General features: G+C 40.3%; 1 protein-coding gene across 1 annotated transcript in view; it reads left to right on the forward strand.

Annotated features, from left to right (window-relative positions):
• LOC115415927 (glutamate receptor 2-like) overlaps positions 1-18,642 on the forward strand; it is a 111,260-nt gene that overhangs the window by 42,802 nt on the left and 49,816 nt on the right. Inside the window, 5 exon segments of the mRNA XM_030129610.1 lie at positions 1,293-1,435; positions 1,671-1,886; positions 5,055-5,209; positions 8,228-8,426; positions 11,059-11,306. Of these exon segments, the coding sequence (XP_029985470.1) occupies positions 1,293-1,435; positions 1,671-1,886; positions 5,055-5,209; positions 8,228-8,426; positions 11,059-11,306 (961 nt within the window).

Below are 18,642 nucleotides of genomic sequence, written 5' to 3' on the forward strand. Positions count from 1 at the left end.
GGAAAAAACAAAAAAGGAAAGAAAAATAGAAGAACAGATTAAAAACATAAAACAGCTTTACAATTAAAACACTGTTGTACAGAAGAAGAAAAGCAAAATAATAGACCAAAATACAAGAATAGATTAAAAAGATACATAAAAGCAGCTGCACACTTAAAAACAATGAAATAAAAATACAGTTAAAAACAACAGAATAGACATGATAACACATTTATTTTTTTTTAAATTTATTACATTTATTTCTGCTCACATGTACGTTTTATCAATAACCTACTTTTGGAAGTTCTCGATGAGTTCATGTCAAACTGTTGAAATCTGTTTCTGTTTGTATTGTACGTGGAATTCCCACTCACATGAGGGTCCATTTGAAGAGTTCTCTCATTTTGAGTTTTTTTTTTTTTTTTAAGTATTTTGTTGTCTTATCCTGTCCTCCAAGGCCCTTACTAAGCACCCAGTGTGCCTTTTTGGCACACTTATGGAATAATGTAAAAAAGAAAATTTTCCTACAGTTTATTTTTAATTCTTTTACACGTTTTTCTATTTCATCAACTTGAGCCGTAAATAAAAATACCAAATACTCAATAATTGTCAGATTTTTTAACCCTTTAAATGCTGTGTTTGTAATGGAAACAAACCATTTTTTTGATGCAAAAAACACAAAAAATATTTTTTTTCAATATACTACAGAAAAAGGGGATCACATATTATATGATTTTTTTCATCCTGGCATATGTCAGTGATTAACTCCAGCATTAGGTAATCTGCATTATTATTTTGGTGCTAGGTCAAATGTTCAAAAATACTAGCATCTGTCACCAAGTGTGCGTAAAATGCACACCTATAAATCAAACTATTAAATATTATAAATTGATTTATTTTTTTGCTCTAATTTGATTTTATTTTTGTAAATCGAGGTCAGCCCTAATCATACAGATCAAATAATCCTTCATTTTACTTTTTTTAACCCTTTAAAGCTGATCAAATGTAACATTCTATTCGTGGTATATATTGCACATATTATTGGATGTCAGTCTGTATACATCACATCCAAACAGTAGAATGACAGTATTAGCCCTTCTGTCAGAGCCATGAAACTTTGTATTATTGGTGGGTGGTTTTTGGTGGCCATATTGGATTTGAACCCCCCTTCTGAAACAGTGACATCATCCTAAACAGTATTTGTACTAATTATGTCTATTCTATACAGTATTTGTACTAATTATGTCCCTTGTTTACCAAACTCAGTCAAATGTGCGTGTTTTGTGCTTTTGCTTTTTGAATGTTTACGTTAGGCTACTGTGTTGACTTGGCTGCTGAGATCGCAAAGCATTGTGGGATACGCTACCAGCTGAAGATCGTAGGAGACGGAAAATATGGAGCACGAGACGCAGAAACTAAAATCTGGAACGGGATGGTGGGAGAACTGGTGTATGGGGTAAGAGAGAGAGACAGAGAAAGAGAGAGAGAGAAAGAGAAAGAGAGAGAGGGAGAAAGAGACAGAGAGGGAGAGAGAGACACACACACACCCATACAGACACATCTGGATAGTCTCACCTTTGAACCCTGTCCTCATTTGTGTATTGTTTTCTCTTCTTTTCCTCTTAAACTCATCCTTTTTCTCTTCTTTTCCTCTTAAACTCATCCTTTCCTTTTCCTCTCTTCTTAAACAGAAAGCAGATATTGCAGTCGCTCCTTTAACCATTACACTCGTTCGTGAAGAGGTGATCGACTTCTCCAAACCCTTCATGTCTTTGGGCATTTCCATCATGATTAAAAAGCCGCAGAAATCCAAACCAGGAGTCTTTTCTTTTCTGGACCCTCTGGCCTATGAGATCTGGATGTGCATCGTCTTCGCCTACATCGGAGTCAGCGTTGTCCTGTTTTTGGTAAGTGTGTGTGTGTGTGTGTGTGTGTGTATTCAACTTCATACCAAGCATTCAAACTGGGGTTTCTCTGTGTAAGTGTGCGATTTAATACTATGATACTATATATATTATATATAGTATATTCTCAAAAGCTAAACATGTGTTTTTGCCCAAACTACCACAGATTAAATCCAGATGTTTCGGTCCAGTGGAAGTGGTGTTGCAGTGGTTAGCACTAGGGCTGTAAGAAAATATCGGATCTGCAATATATCGCAATATTTCGATTAATCGGGCTTTATTCAAGGGCAGCAAACTCAAGATAATATTAGGAAGGCCCTACGTGTAATAGAAGAAATACAGAAGAGAAAAGAAGGTGCCATGTTTCTAAGTCTAGATGTGGAAAAAGCTTTGGACTGTGTCAGTTGGAAGTTTCTGTGTCTTAGTTTAGAAAAATTTGGCTTTAATCCGCAGTCAGTCAGATGTGTAACAACATTGTTTCAGGACCCGAGAGCAAGAATAAAAATAAATGGTAACCTCACAAATTGGTTTAGTCTGCAAAAATCCACAAGGTAAGGGTGTGGGTTGTCTCCTACCCTCTTTGCACTTTTCATTGAGCCATTTGAACAAGCAATAAGGCACAAGAAGGAAATAGAAGGAATTAAAATTAGAGAAGTGGAACATAAAGTTGGGCTATTTGCAGATGATATCTTAATATTTTTAAAACAACCAGATAAGTGTCTGCCAGAGTTGATGAATCTACTACATAATTACAGGCACCTTTCAGACTATAAACTAAATGTTGGGAAAACACAGGTTCTGCCTACAAATGTCACTCCTCCCCCAGAATTAAAACAGAAATATAATTTTAGGTGGAATCAATTCACTATTTGGGAATAAATTTTACAGATAACCTTTCTAAATTGGGTAAAACGAATTATGAATCTTTAAATCATCAGCTGTATAAGGATATGGAAAGGTGGGATGTCTTACTGTTAGATTTAAGCACAAGAATTGAAATTATTAAGATGAATGTGCTGCCAAGAGTCTGATATTTGTTCCAATCTTTGCTAGTGCCAATATCGACGTCACAATTTATGGAATGGGACAAAAAGATTTCAAGATTCATTTGGAATGGGGCTAAACCAAGAATGAAGTATTCAACCCTTCAAATACCAAAAACTGTGGGAGGATTGGCACTGCCAAACTTTGCAGGATATTTCTATGCTGCACAGCTCACACCCAGGATTGATTGGCGTATTTCTGATTGTACTACAAAGTGGAAAGAAATAGAGTTGAATAATAATGAATGCCATGTACAAGCTATGATAGCCAATAAGAAGATGTTTATAGAAAATGAAAACAAACTGGATTCCATCACTAAATTTACCTTGGAGGTCTGGTTTAAAGTAGTTAAAAATGTAAAATGGAGGACATAAGAATATTCAGCTGGCCGGTTTATGACACAAATTCCAAACCAGGGACTATGAATGTTAAATTTAAAGAGTGGGCAAATAAGGGTCTAAATATATTAAACACTTTTATCAAAAAAGGGGAAATTATTAACTTTCAAAACTTACGACAGGACTTTGACTTCGAACATGGTGACTTCTTTATGTTCCTTCAGATCAGAGACCATTATCATAAAGAGATCAGACCAGAACTCCCAGTTTAAATAAACCAGATGACTGAAACTGTGGCTAAAGCGTATCAGAATGAAGGAGGAAAAGTGAGATCCAAACTGTATCAGGGACTGGTGTCGAACAGGAAGACTTCAACTCTGGATATTAGAGATAAATGAAAAAAAGAACTGTTGGTAGAATGAAGTCATGACACATGGAATGAAATATGTGAAACTCAAGTGACTACAGCTAATTCCACAAATTGGAAAATATTTTGCTGGAAAAACATAATTAGATTTTTTATAAAACCAGAGCTCCAAAAGGCTTCACTATCGTTCCCTCAGTCCTGTTGGAGGGTGTGCGGTGAACAGGATGTGGGTCATGAGCATGTATTTAGACAGTGCACAAAATTATCCCAATATTGGAAAAATATCAGCGAAGAACTTGGAAAAATACTGGGATACGAACTACCAAGGACATGTTCTGTGTTATATTTGAATCTTTTAAGAGGAAAAGACAAACCAAGTAAGGATAAATATTTGATTAAAATCCTCTTGGCATGGTCTAAAAAAGCCATCACATGAAAATGGTGCAAAGAGGACCCCCCCACCCCCCACCCCCACCCTAAAAATAATTGAAGAAACATTGTGGAAGAAATTCACAACATGGAGAGACTTACTTATACCATAAGACTACAGCAAGAAACTTGTGAAGATCAATGGAAAAAATGGACAATATACAGGATGACAGCTGACACTATGTTCTAAATGTTTGTGTTGTAAAATTTCTAAAATGAAACAATAAAATATAAGTTAAAAAAAGAAAAAAAGTACTGTATCAATATTTTTAGGTATTTATTCAAATGCAGATTTTGTGGAAGTTCATTTTTGTTTTTCTTTGTTTATATTTTATTTATTTTTATTTCACACTCTTTTATTCAATAGTGTTGGTTCCTTTGTTGGGATTGAACTCCAATCCTGTTCCGATATTAGTTGTGAACTAATAGAATGTGAACATTTGAACAGGATCTGAAACTGGAATGTCTGTAAAACAGAATTTCAGTTTGAACACAGTTGGAACATTTGCTGATAGAACATTAGATCCTGTTGGGATCAAATACAAATGTGTTTAGGATCTGGGCAGATTTATGATGGAATTCAATTCTACAAGTAAATAATTCATTAAAAAAAAAAAAAGAAACAAACAAAAAAATTACCTTTTTGACAGTATCAGGATATATCGTATGGTGGTCCTAGTGTTGTGATTTGTATCGTATCTCCAGATTCTTGCCGATACACAGGCCTAGTCATCAGTGTGTTCATCAGCTGATGCTTCCACCTGGCCTACAGCAGTACCACTCATGTCTACAGCACAAAAGCACAGACGCAAAAGACCCATTTATGTGTCCTGTCATTTTCAGTCTTTCAGTGTTGTTTTTTTTTTGTTGGTGTTGGGTTTGTTTTTCCAGACTGGTTATTGCAGAATATCATATTCCTGCGTCTGTTTCCTTGTATCTGAGCAGACTAGTGATGACAACCACATTCTAACTCCTGCACATGACTGATCGTAGGTTTCCAGATTCAGCCCTTATGAATGGACTCTAGAAGAACCAGAGGATGGAGCTTTACCGCTGACCACTGAATCCACCAATGAGTTTGGGATCTTCAACTCTCTGTGGTTCTCACTGGGGGCGTTCATGAGGCAGGGCTGTGACATCTCACCCAGGTCAGGACGTGTTTTTGAAGCACTGGTCATGGTACTATATTATAGGTATAGTATTAGTGTTGTCAAATGTTTTATCAGATTAATCACTGGGTTGCTGTGGATTAATTTTGCTTAATCATGATTAAATATCATTAATTTTTTTTTTTTTTTTTGCTAAAATTAATTTGTTTTTGATAATGTAATAGTTTGCTATTCCATGTCCCAAGAGCTAGACTCTGTGTCCAGGGATTGGGTCGTCGAGCCCCCTGCCGTCGACTGCCACCCGATCCACATTGCACCCTCCACATCCAGAGGGGCCAGCTGAGGTGGCTCGGGCATCTGTTTCAGATGCCTCCTGGACGCCTCCCTGGGGAGGGGTTCCGGGCATGTCCCACTGGGAGGAGACCTCGGGGAAGACCTAGGACACGTTGGAGAGACTATGTCTCTCGGCTGGCCTGGGAATGCCTTGGGGTCCCCCCAGAAGAACTGGTGGAGGAATCTGGGGAGAGGGAAGTCTGGGCGTCCCTGCTTAGACTGTTACCCCATGACCCGGCCCCGGATAAGAGGAAGATGATGGATGGATGGATGGATGGATGGATGGATGGTTTGCTATACTATGTTACAAATACATGTTAATGTTAGAGGACATTTAGTCTGTATAATGTCTTTTATTGTGGACAGAGGCAGTAAATCCAGGTGTAGATTACTGCACAAAGGGAGAATGTGATTTTCCTTGGTCAGGGTCTGTCCAGTCAGTCCAGCTGTGATTTACAAGGAGGACAATTAATACTGAACAAACAAGAACTGAAACTATGAATTATGAAAGAGCTGCAGCATCTGAAACTGACCACAGTGAATATTTGACACAGAAACAGAACCACAGACAAACAGAACCACAGATAAACAGAACCACACAGAAACAGAACCACAGACAAACAGAACCACAGATAAACAGAACCACACAGAAACAGAACCACAGATAAACAGAACCACAGATAAACAGAACCACACAGAAACAGAACCACAGACAAACAGAACCACAGATAAACAGAACCACACAGAAACAGAACCACAGATAAACAGAACCACAGATAAACAGAACCACACAAACAGAACCACAGATAAACAGAACCACAGATAAACAGAACCACACAGAAACAGAACCACAGATAAACAGAACCACACAGAAACAGAACCACAGACAAACAGAACCACAGATAAACAGAACCACACAGAAACAGAACCACAGATAAACAGAACCACAGATAAACAGAACCACACAGAAACAGAACCACAGATAAACAGAACCACAGATAAACAGAACCACACAAACAGAACCACAGATAAACAGAACCACAGATAAACAGAACCACACAGAAACAGAACCACAGATAAACAGAACCACACAGAAACAGAACCACAGATAAACAGAACCACACAGAAACAGAACCACACAAACAGAACCACAGATAAACAGAACCACACAGAAACAGAACCACAGATAAACAGAACCACAGATAAACAGAACCACACAGAAACAGAACCACACAGAAGCAGAACCACAGATAAACAGAACCACACAGAAACAGAACCACAGATAAACAGAACCACAGATAAACAGAACCACAGATAAACAGAACCACACAGAAACAGAACCACAGATAAACAGAACCACACAGAAACAGAACCACAGATAAACAGAACCACAGATAAACAGAACCACACAAACAGAACCACAGATAAACAGAACCACAGATAAACAGAACCACACAGAAACAGAACCACAGATAAACAGAACCACACAGAAACAGAACCACACAAACAGAACCACAGATAAACAGAACCACACAGAAACAGAACCACACAGAAGCAGAACCACAGATAAACAGAACCACACAGAAACAGAACCACAGATAAACAGAACCACAGATAAACAGAACCACAGATAAACAGAACCACACAGAAACAGAACCACAGATAAACAGAACCACAGATAAACAGAACCACACAGAAACAGAACCACAGTGCTTCAGTTTCAGCTTCAGTTTGTCTTTTATGGATTAGGATTGTCTCTGTCAACTCACCATCTATTTTTTATTAGTAAGTTGTTGTTTTTTTTTTATTTTTATCAATTACTATAAATTTCAGACGACCCCATTTGAATTCCAGGCGACCCCACGTGGGGTCCAGACCCCAAGGTTGAAGAACACTGTATTACTGACTTTCTTCTTCTTCATCATTTCATAAAACTTCTTCTTCGTGGTATTTGTCCAGTATGTTAACCCTATTATGCATGAATTTTGAGAACCTTAATCAAGATTTTTTTTCCTGAGTGTTATTATTCCTCTTTAGGCATGAAAAAAAACAAAGTGATTGAATTTTTTTATGAACCTGTTTTTCATGGAATTGCAAAAATATCCACTCAGCTGGACACCATGAGTTTGATTTTTGAAGCAAAGAAACAGGTGTTTATTGATATATTGTGTGAAAACTATGAAATACATGTTTTTTATTGCTGCTAATCTAATGTTTTGTCACATTTTAACATACTCTAATTGTTATTACTCACTTTATGGAGATAATATGCAGAAGAAAAAAAAAAAAAAACTTAAAAAAAAAAAGTTAATTACAGTCTCATAACAATAACAAGGAACTGATTTACACTCAAGCATGTTACTGCAGATCAAGTTTATCAAGAACAGCAAAGTTGCAGTAATGGTATAAATTGTAATGTATGGGATGATACATAAGTGTCCACTGTGTTGGCTGATATGGAACTGAAACAGTAAAATCCATGAATATACAAGAGAACAGCTGGAGAAGAACTGTCCACTGTGATGACCAGTATGCATGAAAGGGTTAATTAACAGTGGCGCCCTCTGGTGGACTGATTGAGAAACGTTCATTCCGACGTACAGGACACATGGAAGTACGAAGGCGCAGACACATGACAACGTTACGAACAGATGAACCTGTGTACGTAGGTGAAGTGAACCTAGCTGAGCCTCAGTGGTCCTGTCGGTCTGTTTGTACGTGCAGGTCTCTGTCCGGTCGGATCGTTGGAGGTGTGTGGTGGTTTTTTACCCTGATCATCATCTCATCCTACACTGCCAACTTGGCTGCGTTCCTGACGGTCGAGAGGATGGTTTCTCCCATTGAGAGCGCCGAAGACCTGGCCAAACAAACGGAAATAGCATATGGAACCCTGGACTCAGGATCCACCAAGGAATTCTTCAGAGTAAGTGCACCATCAGGCTCACACACAGTCCACAGAGCTGAAGCGTTTGGCTGCTTTACATGATGATGACCCACAAACTGCTGGTGAAAGTTGGGCGTCTGTGAATGGGTTTAACCCTTAAAGCTGTGGGAGACTTTCATGAGCAGTTTGTCCTCAGATCTGTCCATCCTCAGTCATATCCTCAGTTCCATTCGTCTGTTGGTCTGTCTGAATCTCTTCTGAATCTCTTCCTCATGCTGAACAGTTTCTTAGTTCCATCCACCACAAACAAACCATGTGTTTACAAACAGAGCCGGGAGGGAACTAGGCATCTGAGGAATTTTGTCGCGATGTGCATTGTGGGAAACGGAGGTTCGCGCAGCCACCTGACAGCAGCAGCAGCAGCGCGACCATGTGATATTATACGGATGAAACAAACATGCAGAAACGTCTGAAACGTGGAAACAGCTGGAGGAATATGCATAGAGGGAAGGGAGTTCCCACTGTTTCCACATCGTGTCTGTAGCAGCTGCTGCTGTCAGGCGGCTGCGTCAGCGTCCGTTTCCCACAAGGCACGTCATGACAAAATTCTGAAGATGCCCGAGTTACCTCCCAGCTCTGATGGATCTGGTGGATGACACTTTTGTGTTTTATTCTCTAAACTACCGACAATGTTTGTCTTAAATTGAAAATATAAAGAACATGGTACGTGGTCCAAATAACAAACAGATGCAGTGTTTTCACAGCTCAAATAATGAAGGAAAACCAGAAGCGTGAAGTTGGTTACGCTCTCAAAACCAGTTCTGAGAACAGAAAATGGAACCGGTTCCGTGTAAGGATCTTGGAACTAGTTTCGTTTACAGAATTCAAAACCAAACTGTGCTTCGACCTCCAAGCCCCGCTTCGACAGTTGGAGTTGGCATCAATGAAGTCAAACAAAATGATATTCGCCAACATTAAAGAAAATATACCCAGCAGAAGAGTGCAAATGTGTCTTCATTTATGGCTCGGACCTGATGGAGAGCATTATTCAGAACTAGATCTGAGGTCTGTGGAGGTGTGGCTTGGTCTCCCAGTTCAATGGGCTCAGAGCCCCCCCCCAGCCCCACAGGAGACGGGGCTCGATGCGGGTGCGAGGTGGGGCTTGGAGGTCGGAGCACAGCTTGGTTTTGAGTTCTGCAAACGAAACTAGTTCCATGATCCTTAAACGGAACTGGTTACATTAACGGAACTGGTTCTAAGATCAATTCCATTAACGTAACCAGTTCCGTTTTCGGTTCTCGGAACTGGTTTCAAGAACGAAACCAACTTCACACTCCCAAGAAAACCAGTTCATCTTCATTTGTAAACAACCCAAACTACAGCTGGACCGGGGCCAAAGGTCACACATCCATATTTGGTGGAATAACCTTGATGTTCAGTGACAGCTTCCACGTGTCGTCTCTGTCCTCCACTGCTGTTGGAGGACTTTATGCAGCTCCTGCCAGAGAAGGTCCAAAAGGTCCATTCATGTTCTTCCAGAAGTTTCCACAGTGGGTTCAGGTCTGGAGGTTGGACTGGACCTGACAGGGTCTTCATCTGGACCTTTATGGACCCAGCTGAGGACAGGAGCTTTGTCCTGATAGAAGAACCAGTCCAACTCAGAGTTTGGGAACATTGGCAAAGCAGTAGTCCAGTAGTTTTCCACAGCTACTTTTGGATTACAGTTACTTTTGTGGTGGTAATTGAACTGTTTTAGCCAATTGGAAGAAGATAGTGATGGACACAGTAGTGGAGTTTCTACTTCTGCTTCTGAAAGAAGACATGGATCAGCTGTTTATTCAGTAGAAGAAGGTGTGTTTGGGTTGGAATTCAACAGACACTGGAATGGAATGGAATGGAATGGAATGGAATGGAATGGAATGGAATGGAGTGGCTGTCATACATGCACACATGATGATTTCACAGGAAAATGCAGTGGGCTCTGAAGTTTTTACAGAGCTGTAAATATAATTACCTTGATAGCTCTGGCCACAGGGTACTGTCATCAGTTGGTTGTCCATCTGTCCGTCCATCTGTCCAAAAACTTTGGCATACAGTGATCAGACCACCAGGTGGCAGTAGTGTGTGTCGTCTGTTTGGACCTGTTTGGACCTGGTGTGGTCTGTTTGGACCTGGTGTGGTCTGTTTAGACCTGGTGTGGTCTGTTTAGACCTGGTGTGGTCTGTTTGGACCTGGTGTGGTCTGTTTAGACCTGGTGTGGTCTGTTTAGACCTGGTGTGGTCTGTTTGGACCTGGTGTGGTCTGTTTGGACCTGGTGTGGTCTGTTGAGACCTGGTGTGGTCTGTTTGGACCTGGTGTGGTCTGTTTAGACCTGGTGTGGTCTGTTTGGACTGTTTCTGCTTCAAGACCATGTTGTTTTCGTTCTGACTAAAACAATGCAGCGTACATGTGATGTCATCGCGCATGCGCAACGAAGGCGGAATCGATAAGCAGAATTGTTAATCAGGCAGGCAAACGATTCCAAGGAATTGAGCTACTGGGATCCGGTTCTCAAAAAGAACCGGTTCTCGATCCCCATCCCTACTGATAAACCAGGCCGAGGGTTTTCAAGTGCGCACGCGTTCTGTTTTTTTATATATTGACGGTATCTGTGTCTCTTCCATTTTCGCAGCGCTCTAAAATTGCCTTATTTGACAAGATGTGGCAGTACATGAAGTCGGCAGAACCCTCTGTGTTTGTCAAGAAGACGTCGGAGGGTGTGCTGCGCGTCAGGAAGTCCAAAGGGAAGTACGCCTACCTGCTGGAGTCCACCATGAACGAATACATCGAGCAGAGAAAACCCTGCGACACCATGAAAGTGGGCGGAAACCTGGACTCCAAAGGCTACGGCATCGCCACGCCCAAAGGATCCCCATTAAGGTGGGTGGATCAGTATAACAATGCTAGCCAACCTGCACTGCCATGTACCATTCACACTACTAACCTGCTGCCTAGCATACTGTCCCTCTCCCAAGAGCTTCCAAAAGCTTTACAGACAAAATGTAGAGTCAGCCTCCAAGGACAAGGACGGCTGACGGTAGAGTTCCCTCCGTGTTCACAGCCACAGCCACAGCCACAGCAGCGTCCACAGATGGCTGCTAGGACGTCCACTCCGCTGGGCATCGGTCAGTGTGTGGACTGGGCACGGGTCAGTGTGTGGACTGTGGCTGGAACCATTCGGCCCATAACCCTGTGGGGAGGACGTAGTCTGGTCCCAGGCCTGAGCGCCCCCTGGATGGTGCAGTATGCGAGTGTGTTGAATGGGATATGGCGGCTTAACTCGTTGTTATAATAATCCACCTACCCTGATGACGTCATCTCAGTGGTTTGTATGTTACCATGGTGACCACTTCTGGCCACTGGCTAGTGGTGGTTGCTGTGACTTTGGGGGAGGGTGTTAATGTTGATGCGTTCAGGTCTTAAAGAAATGCTTCTTCAAAAATGAAAAAGCATTTATACTGAAGTGAAGAGTAAATGCTGTTTGTACCAGAGACGAGTCACACCGACTCCTTTAACCCAGACCAGGACCATCTGGGTCTGAAAGAGCTTTGGATCAACCGAGTCTTTAAGGCCTGAAGCAAAGGAATACACTGAGTTTATGGAATAACACTGTCTATGCTGCGTGTGTGTGTGTGTGTGTGTGTGTATGTGTGTGTTTTATTCCAGACAACCTAACTAGATTATATCCTTAATATGATAATAGAACTAGATAATATCATTAATATAATAATAGAACTAGATTATATCTTTAATATAATAATAGAATCAGATAATAATATTTTCATTCTGTAGCTCAAACATAAATGTGGGGGGGGGTTCTTGAAGTAAAGAGGGTTTATGTAATAACGTTAATTTTAATTGGAATAACATTATTATTCATTATTTGTTTTATAAATCCAATAGAATTCACATGCATTGGTTATAAAATGTGATCTGGGTCCAATCCAGCCCTCCAAGGGGACCAATCTGGCCCACCAAAGGGTCCAATCCAGCCCACCAAAGGGTCCAGTCCAGCCCACCAAAGGGTCCAATCCAGCCCACCAAAGGGTCCGATCCAGCCCACCAAAGGGTCCAGTCTGACCTGTGGGATGAATTTGGGAAATGCAAAAATTACACTGAATTTATGAATGAAGTTCAGGTTCCACATTCAGACCAATCTGATCTGAAGTGGGTCAGAACTAGTCCAATACTATCAGAATAACCTCTAAATAATGACAGCCCCAAAAGTTTGTCTTTGTTTTAGTGTAAATCAGTAAAAGTACAGGAGTCTGTCTGAAAAATGATGAGCACATTGGAAACACTAAGTATTTAGAACCAGCCCAAACACTGTCCCACTCCAGAGGGTTCATCAAATCTGAACATTCATCTACGGACGTCTTCACGCATCTACAAACTGCATTAAAACAGACCTACCTACAACAAAATGGGAAGAGAAAAACATTTTCTCAATTCCAATTTTCTGGGTTTTTTTTTTTTTTTTTTTCAAATAACAGGATACAAGCCGTTTTTCCATTTTTTGCTTACCGATTTTAAAATTAAAACGAAATACAAGTGGTTTTCCATTTTTCATTTATTAATATCAAAACGGAAATGGGAAGGCTGCGACGTACACTGACCATGAAATAGGCCTTTTAATCCGAACAACAGCAAAGTAACACATATATATGTATATATAGATGTAAGTATAACAGAGGATTAAGAGAAACCATATTCATGTAAATATATAGTAGGACTGTGTGTGTGTGTGTGTGTGTGTGTGTGTGTGTGTGTGTGTGTGTGTGTGCTTGAACTGCATGCTGTTGTGTTTCTGGTTGTTTTTGACTTGTTATTATGACTGTAGTTATCGCTACATTAAGCAATTTTTTAACACCATAGAGGTATAAAACTGTAGTGATGAATAAGGCTTATTCCAGCATATTTTCCATATATTCAATATATTTAGTATTTTCCATATATTTCACATATTTCATATATTCTATATATTCCATATTTTCCATATACTTCACATATTTCATATTTTCCATATATTCCATATTTTCCATATACTTCACATATTTCATATTTTCCATATATTCCATATTTTCCATATATTCCATATATTCCATATATTCCATATATACATGCCAACCCTTCCATGCTGTGGTCTGTGTAAACCCGCTCATCGGCCCCAGTGAACCTCCTGTTCTGACTGAATGGTCGTCAGTATTTATTCCATAAATACATTAAATAAATAAATATAATATAATATAATATAATATAATAGTAAATGAAAGCTTTCAGTTAGTACACTATCAACTGAAATAATCTACTTAAATGTTATTTTCTTGAACTGATTTTGAATTTATGACTGTTATTGGAAAAAACAAAGTAAGCACACACCAGGGTGGGGGTGGGGGGGCAGCTTTAGTTTATCTCTGAAGGCTCCCACACACTGTGCCATTTTAACAGGCTTATAAGTTGACACACTGTGACATGAATGTAGGTACAACGTGAAGTTTGCTGTGTGATGTAAACACAAGCTGAGTCATAGCCTCCGATGTACGGGAGTCGACGTGAATGCATAAGAATAAAACATCAACGTGCACAATCCATCCATTTAAAACAAAAATGCCTTGCGGTAACAGAGGACTGGCCCTGGTGTCATTTATACGTGTGGACAAGAAGCTAATGTTAGATTCGGAACCTGGGAGCTGCTGTTCCGCCGCTGGAACCGTCCATGTTTCGTTGTGTGTTCGTTTGTGTTAGAGCTGCAGGAGCTGGCCCACAGGCTCTACTGGCCTGGCTGGAACATGGATTTTAACTTCTCAGTCCTTAAACTCAATCAGGTCTAACTTACAGTGTGATGGATGGTTCTGTTTCATTTCTGTTGTTTTACAGATTTAGTCCAGGTTCAACCTAAAGTCACACACATTTACTTAAATACCTGCATTTTATTCAACTGCAGATTACTGATAAAAGTACTAATACTCATATTTTGATGCCTTGTAAATGAACAGACAGAATTAGGTTAGAATTTTTTTTATTAAAAATTGAAACAAAACAAAAGATACAAAAAAAACAAGGTGTAAAAAAACAAGGTGCCTGTAGATGAAAAGGGAAATAAACGTGTGAAAGGTTCAGGCTTCTGGACCAGGGTCTGGACCTGGGTCTGGACCAGGGTCTGGACCAGGGTCTGGACCTGGGTCTGGTCTTTACTTGAACCTCGCCTGTTTCATGTCGGTGATTCAAAGTCCGTCTGAATTCCCTCCTCCTCAGTAATGCTCAGAACAGCCTGGACCTCGTTGTCCGTCCACTTGTCGTAGCTTCTCTTTAGGTCCATTTTCCGAATAATCAAAATACAAAGCTTGTGGAAATTAAATAATGAGTTCAGTAGTAGTGGGTTAACAGAATGCGTAAACGCTGTCAGTGTAGTCCACCAATCAGTTTTCTCCAGTACACAGCCCCGCCCCTAAGAGTTCCTGGTAATCTGAAAAGTACAAGCTCCTACCAGGAACTGCTTCAGGGAAAGTTTGGGGCCGAGGGAAAGTTATTTACCTGGGAAACTTAGATGGAAACGCAGCAGGTTTTTTCAAAGTTCAGGGTAATGGTCAAAGTTCCTGTGGTGGAAAAAGGCCTCATGTCTCTGCACAGATGACAGACGGGGTAAAGCCCAGAGGTGGAGCTGACACACATGGAACCCCCAGTCTGTCTAACATCAGCTGACACTGTTTGGGTTTGTCTGGATGGGAAAATGCAGGTTTATGTGCATGTGGAGCTCATGTTATATCATATCATATCATATTGTATCATATCATATCATATTGTATCATGTCGTATCATATCATATCATATCGCATCATATATCATATCATACCGTATCATATCGTATCATATTGTATCGTATCATATCATATTGTATCATATCATATTGTATCGTATCATATCACATTATATTGTATCATATATCATATCGTATCATATCACATTGTATCGTATTGTATCATATCATAGCATATGATATCATATATCATATCATATTGTATCATATCATATATCATATCGTGTCATCATATTTTACTTTTCAATCTTCTGTACAACACTGTTTTTAATTGTACAGCTGCTTTATGTCTTTAATCTATTTTTGTATTTTATTTTATATTATTTTATTTTTTATTATTCTTTTTTTAAATTTTGGTTTTCCCCTGTAAGTCGCTTTGGAAAAAAGTGTCTGCCAAATGCATAAATGTAAATGTAATATAGTCTGAAGAATATCTCCCATTGGAACTCTGGCTAAGCCTTTAAAGGTGTCGAACTGTTGCTTAATGTGGCGTTCCCTTCAGTGGATGTGTTGTAGAACAGCCTGTATATGTGAACGGAACATGGTAGAACCAGAGACATGCAGACCCATGGCCAGGAGGAGGCCATCAGGAAGCCTCTGTTAGCATTAGCATTAGCATTAGCATTAGCCCTCTAAACTGTCTGCTGTCTCTGCTCCTAGCATGTGTTTATCATGAAACCTGTTCCTTTAGCTGCTGCTGCTGCCGTCACATGGGTGATGAGCGATCCGACGTCCACGGTGGGTTCAGTTCAGAGCACGTCCACAGGATCGGCTTGGACCGTTCACACCATACAGCCCACCCACTGGAATGTACGTCCTGTGGTCCACTGCACACTGAACTGAGCCCACACCTGGGCCACGCTCACACCTGGGTGACGCCCACACCTGGTCCATGCTCACAGTTTAACACCACATGTTTAACACCACATGTTTAACACCACATCACTACAGGTGTGTTTCAGTCAGCTTCTACCACTGACAGGCTTCACTGATCTGCTTGGGAACTACATACCAGTCATTAGCGGTGAACGCTTTCCCCTTCTGTTCATCTGAACATCACATCATACATGTACATGTACACAGCTCTTCCTGCTGGACTGTTTCTGGTCTTGGTCAAGAGCGACTTTAAAGCTGTGGGAGACTTTGGTGTCCAGTTTTTCCTCAGATCTGTCCAACCTCAGTCCTATCCTCAGTTTCAGGTTCGTCTGTCTGTCATTCCTCAGATGAATCTCTTGCATTACGGTGAACAGTTTCTTAGTTCCATCCACCAGAAACAAACCATGTGTTTACATTCAGAGCAGAGGTGTTTGTGTCAGACTGCAGTGGAAGCTCCTCTTCCCCTAAAATGACTCCCATTAAATGCTCAAATCTGTTCAGTTGTTTTCATTTCATTGACTCCAAATGTGTTGGAACACGTTCATCTCTCAGACCAGTTGGTTCAGAATCAGTTTGATCCCAGATCAGTGGACTGGATGTTGTTCACTTCTCCTCCATTCCCGTGTCTGTGTTTGTTCATTCCATCTCTGCTCAGTGCATTTGTCGTAGACGCTCAGCGTCCATGCACTTCAATGGGACTGAGTGGAACTGCTTTAAAACCACTACAGACTGGACCAGCACTGGACACATGACACCTGTCATCCCGCCCCCGGACGCTCGACGTCTCTGGGGGCAAACGGAGCCGTGGGCGGAGCTCGGCCGGGCCGGACGCCGAGCTTCCGCGCGCCGATCGGAGGACGGGTCCGAAGGCTGAATGCGGTTTGATTGACAGCTGTTTTCAGATCTGCTCCTTCACTGACACAGTTCAGTTTAATACCGTCACACATTCTGCTGTGGAATCACAGAAACCAAATGAACTGTTCATTTACTGACCTGGAAGAAAACACAACCACTGGACTAACTGGGCTACATTTAACAGAATTTCATCATTTTCTTGTTTACTTGGTACGATAAGGTCACTGAGCATTTTCTGAAAAAGGAGCGGAGGACGAATTTATGTTAAAACAACTGGACTTTTTTTTATGTAAGCGACACTGAGCTTCCCCTGTCTGAAAGAGCAACAGACGACACTGAGTCAGAGCTGGGAGGGAACTGGGGCATCTGGAGATTTTTTTTGTCGTGACGTGCATTGTGGGAAATGGAGGCTTGTGCAACCACCTGCAGCGGCAGCAGCAGTGCAAACCTCCATTTCCCACAATGCACTTCACGACAAAAAAAATCCTCAGATGCCCCAGTTCCCTCCCAGCTCTGAATGCAAACACATGGTTTGTTTGTGGTGGATGGAACTAAGAAACTGTTCACTGTAATTCAAGAGATTCAGCTGAGGAATGACAGACAGACGAACAGAGTCATGATACTGAGGATATGACTGAGGATGGACAGATCTGAGGAAAAACTGGACACGAAAGTCTGCCGCACCTTTAAAGTCTGTGTGAGACGAATCCACAAACACAGTCTGACTGAAGAAGCACTGGGTCTGGACAAACAAGGACACTGCAGAGGACTGCACATGAGATTAACATGAGATTAAGATTAGATTAGATTAGATTAATATAGATTAGATTAGATTAGATTAGATTAGATTAGATTAGATTAGATTAATATAGATTAGATTAGATTAATATAGATTAGATTAGATTAGATTAATATAGATTAGATTAGATATATCATTATTGATCCTTTGATCAGATCCGTCATTACATTGAGGTTTCAAAAGCAGCACAAACACTGATTATGCACACAAGAAAATAACAAAACAGTAACTGTTAAAATAGGACCAAGGCTCCTGGAGTCCAACGGCATAGTTAAAGACATTAATTGACATTAGTTTGACCTTTCAAGGTCAAAGGTCATGGCACCAGATCAAAGCCCATATGTGACTTCCTATCTATTACTAATAGTAATTATATCAATATGTTCAACTGTTTTACAGTTCTATCACTTTGAAATGTGTCCTATTATAAACCAGTGGAGATTTGGAAAATATCAAAAATCAGTATTTCACCAAACCTGGTAGACCTGGTAAAGATGTTCCAAAACAAATCTGAACTCATTCTGACTGAAGGTTTAGGAGAAAAAGATTCTAGGAAAATTGTATATGAACGACGGATGAACGACGACTGGTACCAATAGGACTGGTACCAATGGGACTGGTTCTGGTAGTCCACTGGACCTTGGGGCTGTTGGACTAAAATGACAAAAACACACAATAGTACATTATAAAGTAGTAGAAGAAACAACAAGTAGCAAGGAAGTAATAATAATAATAATAATAATAATAATAATAATAATAATAATAATAGATATAAATAAGTAATTATGTTGTGAGTATATATATATATATATATACTCACACATAGTTTAATGATAACAGGATAAAAGTGATAATAAAGTGATAGCAAT

The sequence above is a fragment of the Sphaeramia orbicularis genome, unplaced genomic scaffold (genome assembly GCF_902148855.1).
Source record: "Sphaeramia orbicularis unplaced genomic scaffold, fSphaOr1.1, whole genome shotgun sequence".
Classification (NCBI taxonomy): domain Eukaryota; kingdom Metazoa; phylum Chordata; class Actinopteri; order Kurtiformes; family Apogonidae; genus Sphaeramia; species Sphaeramia orbicularis.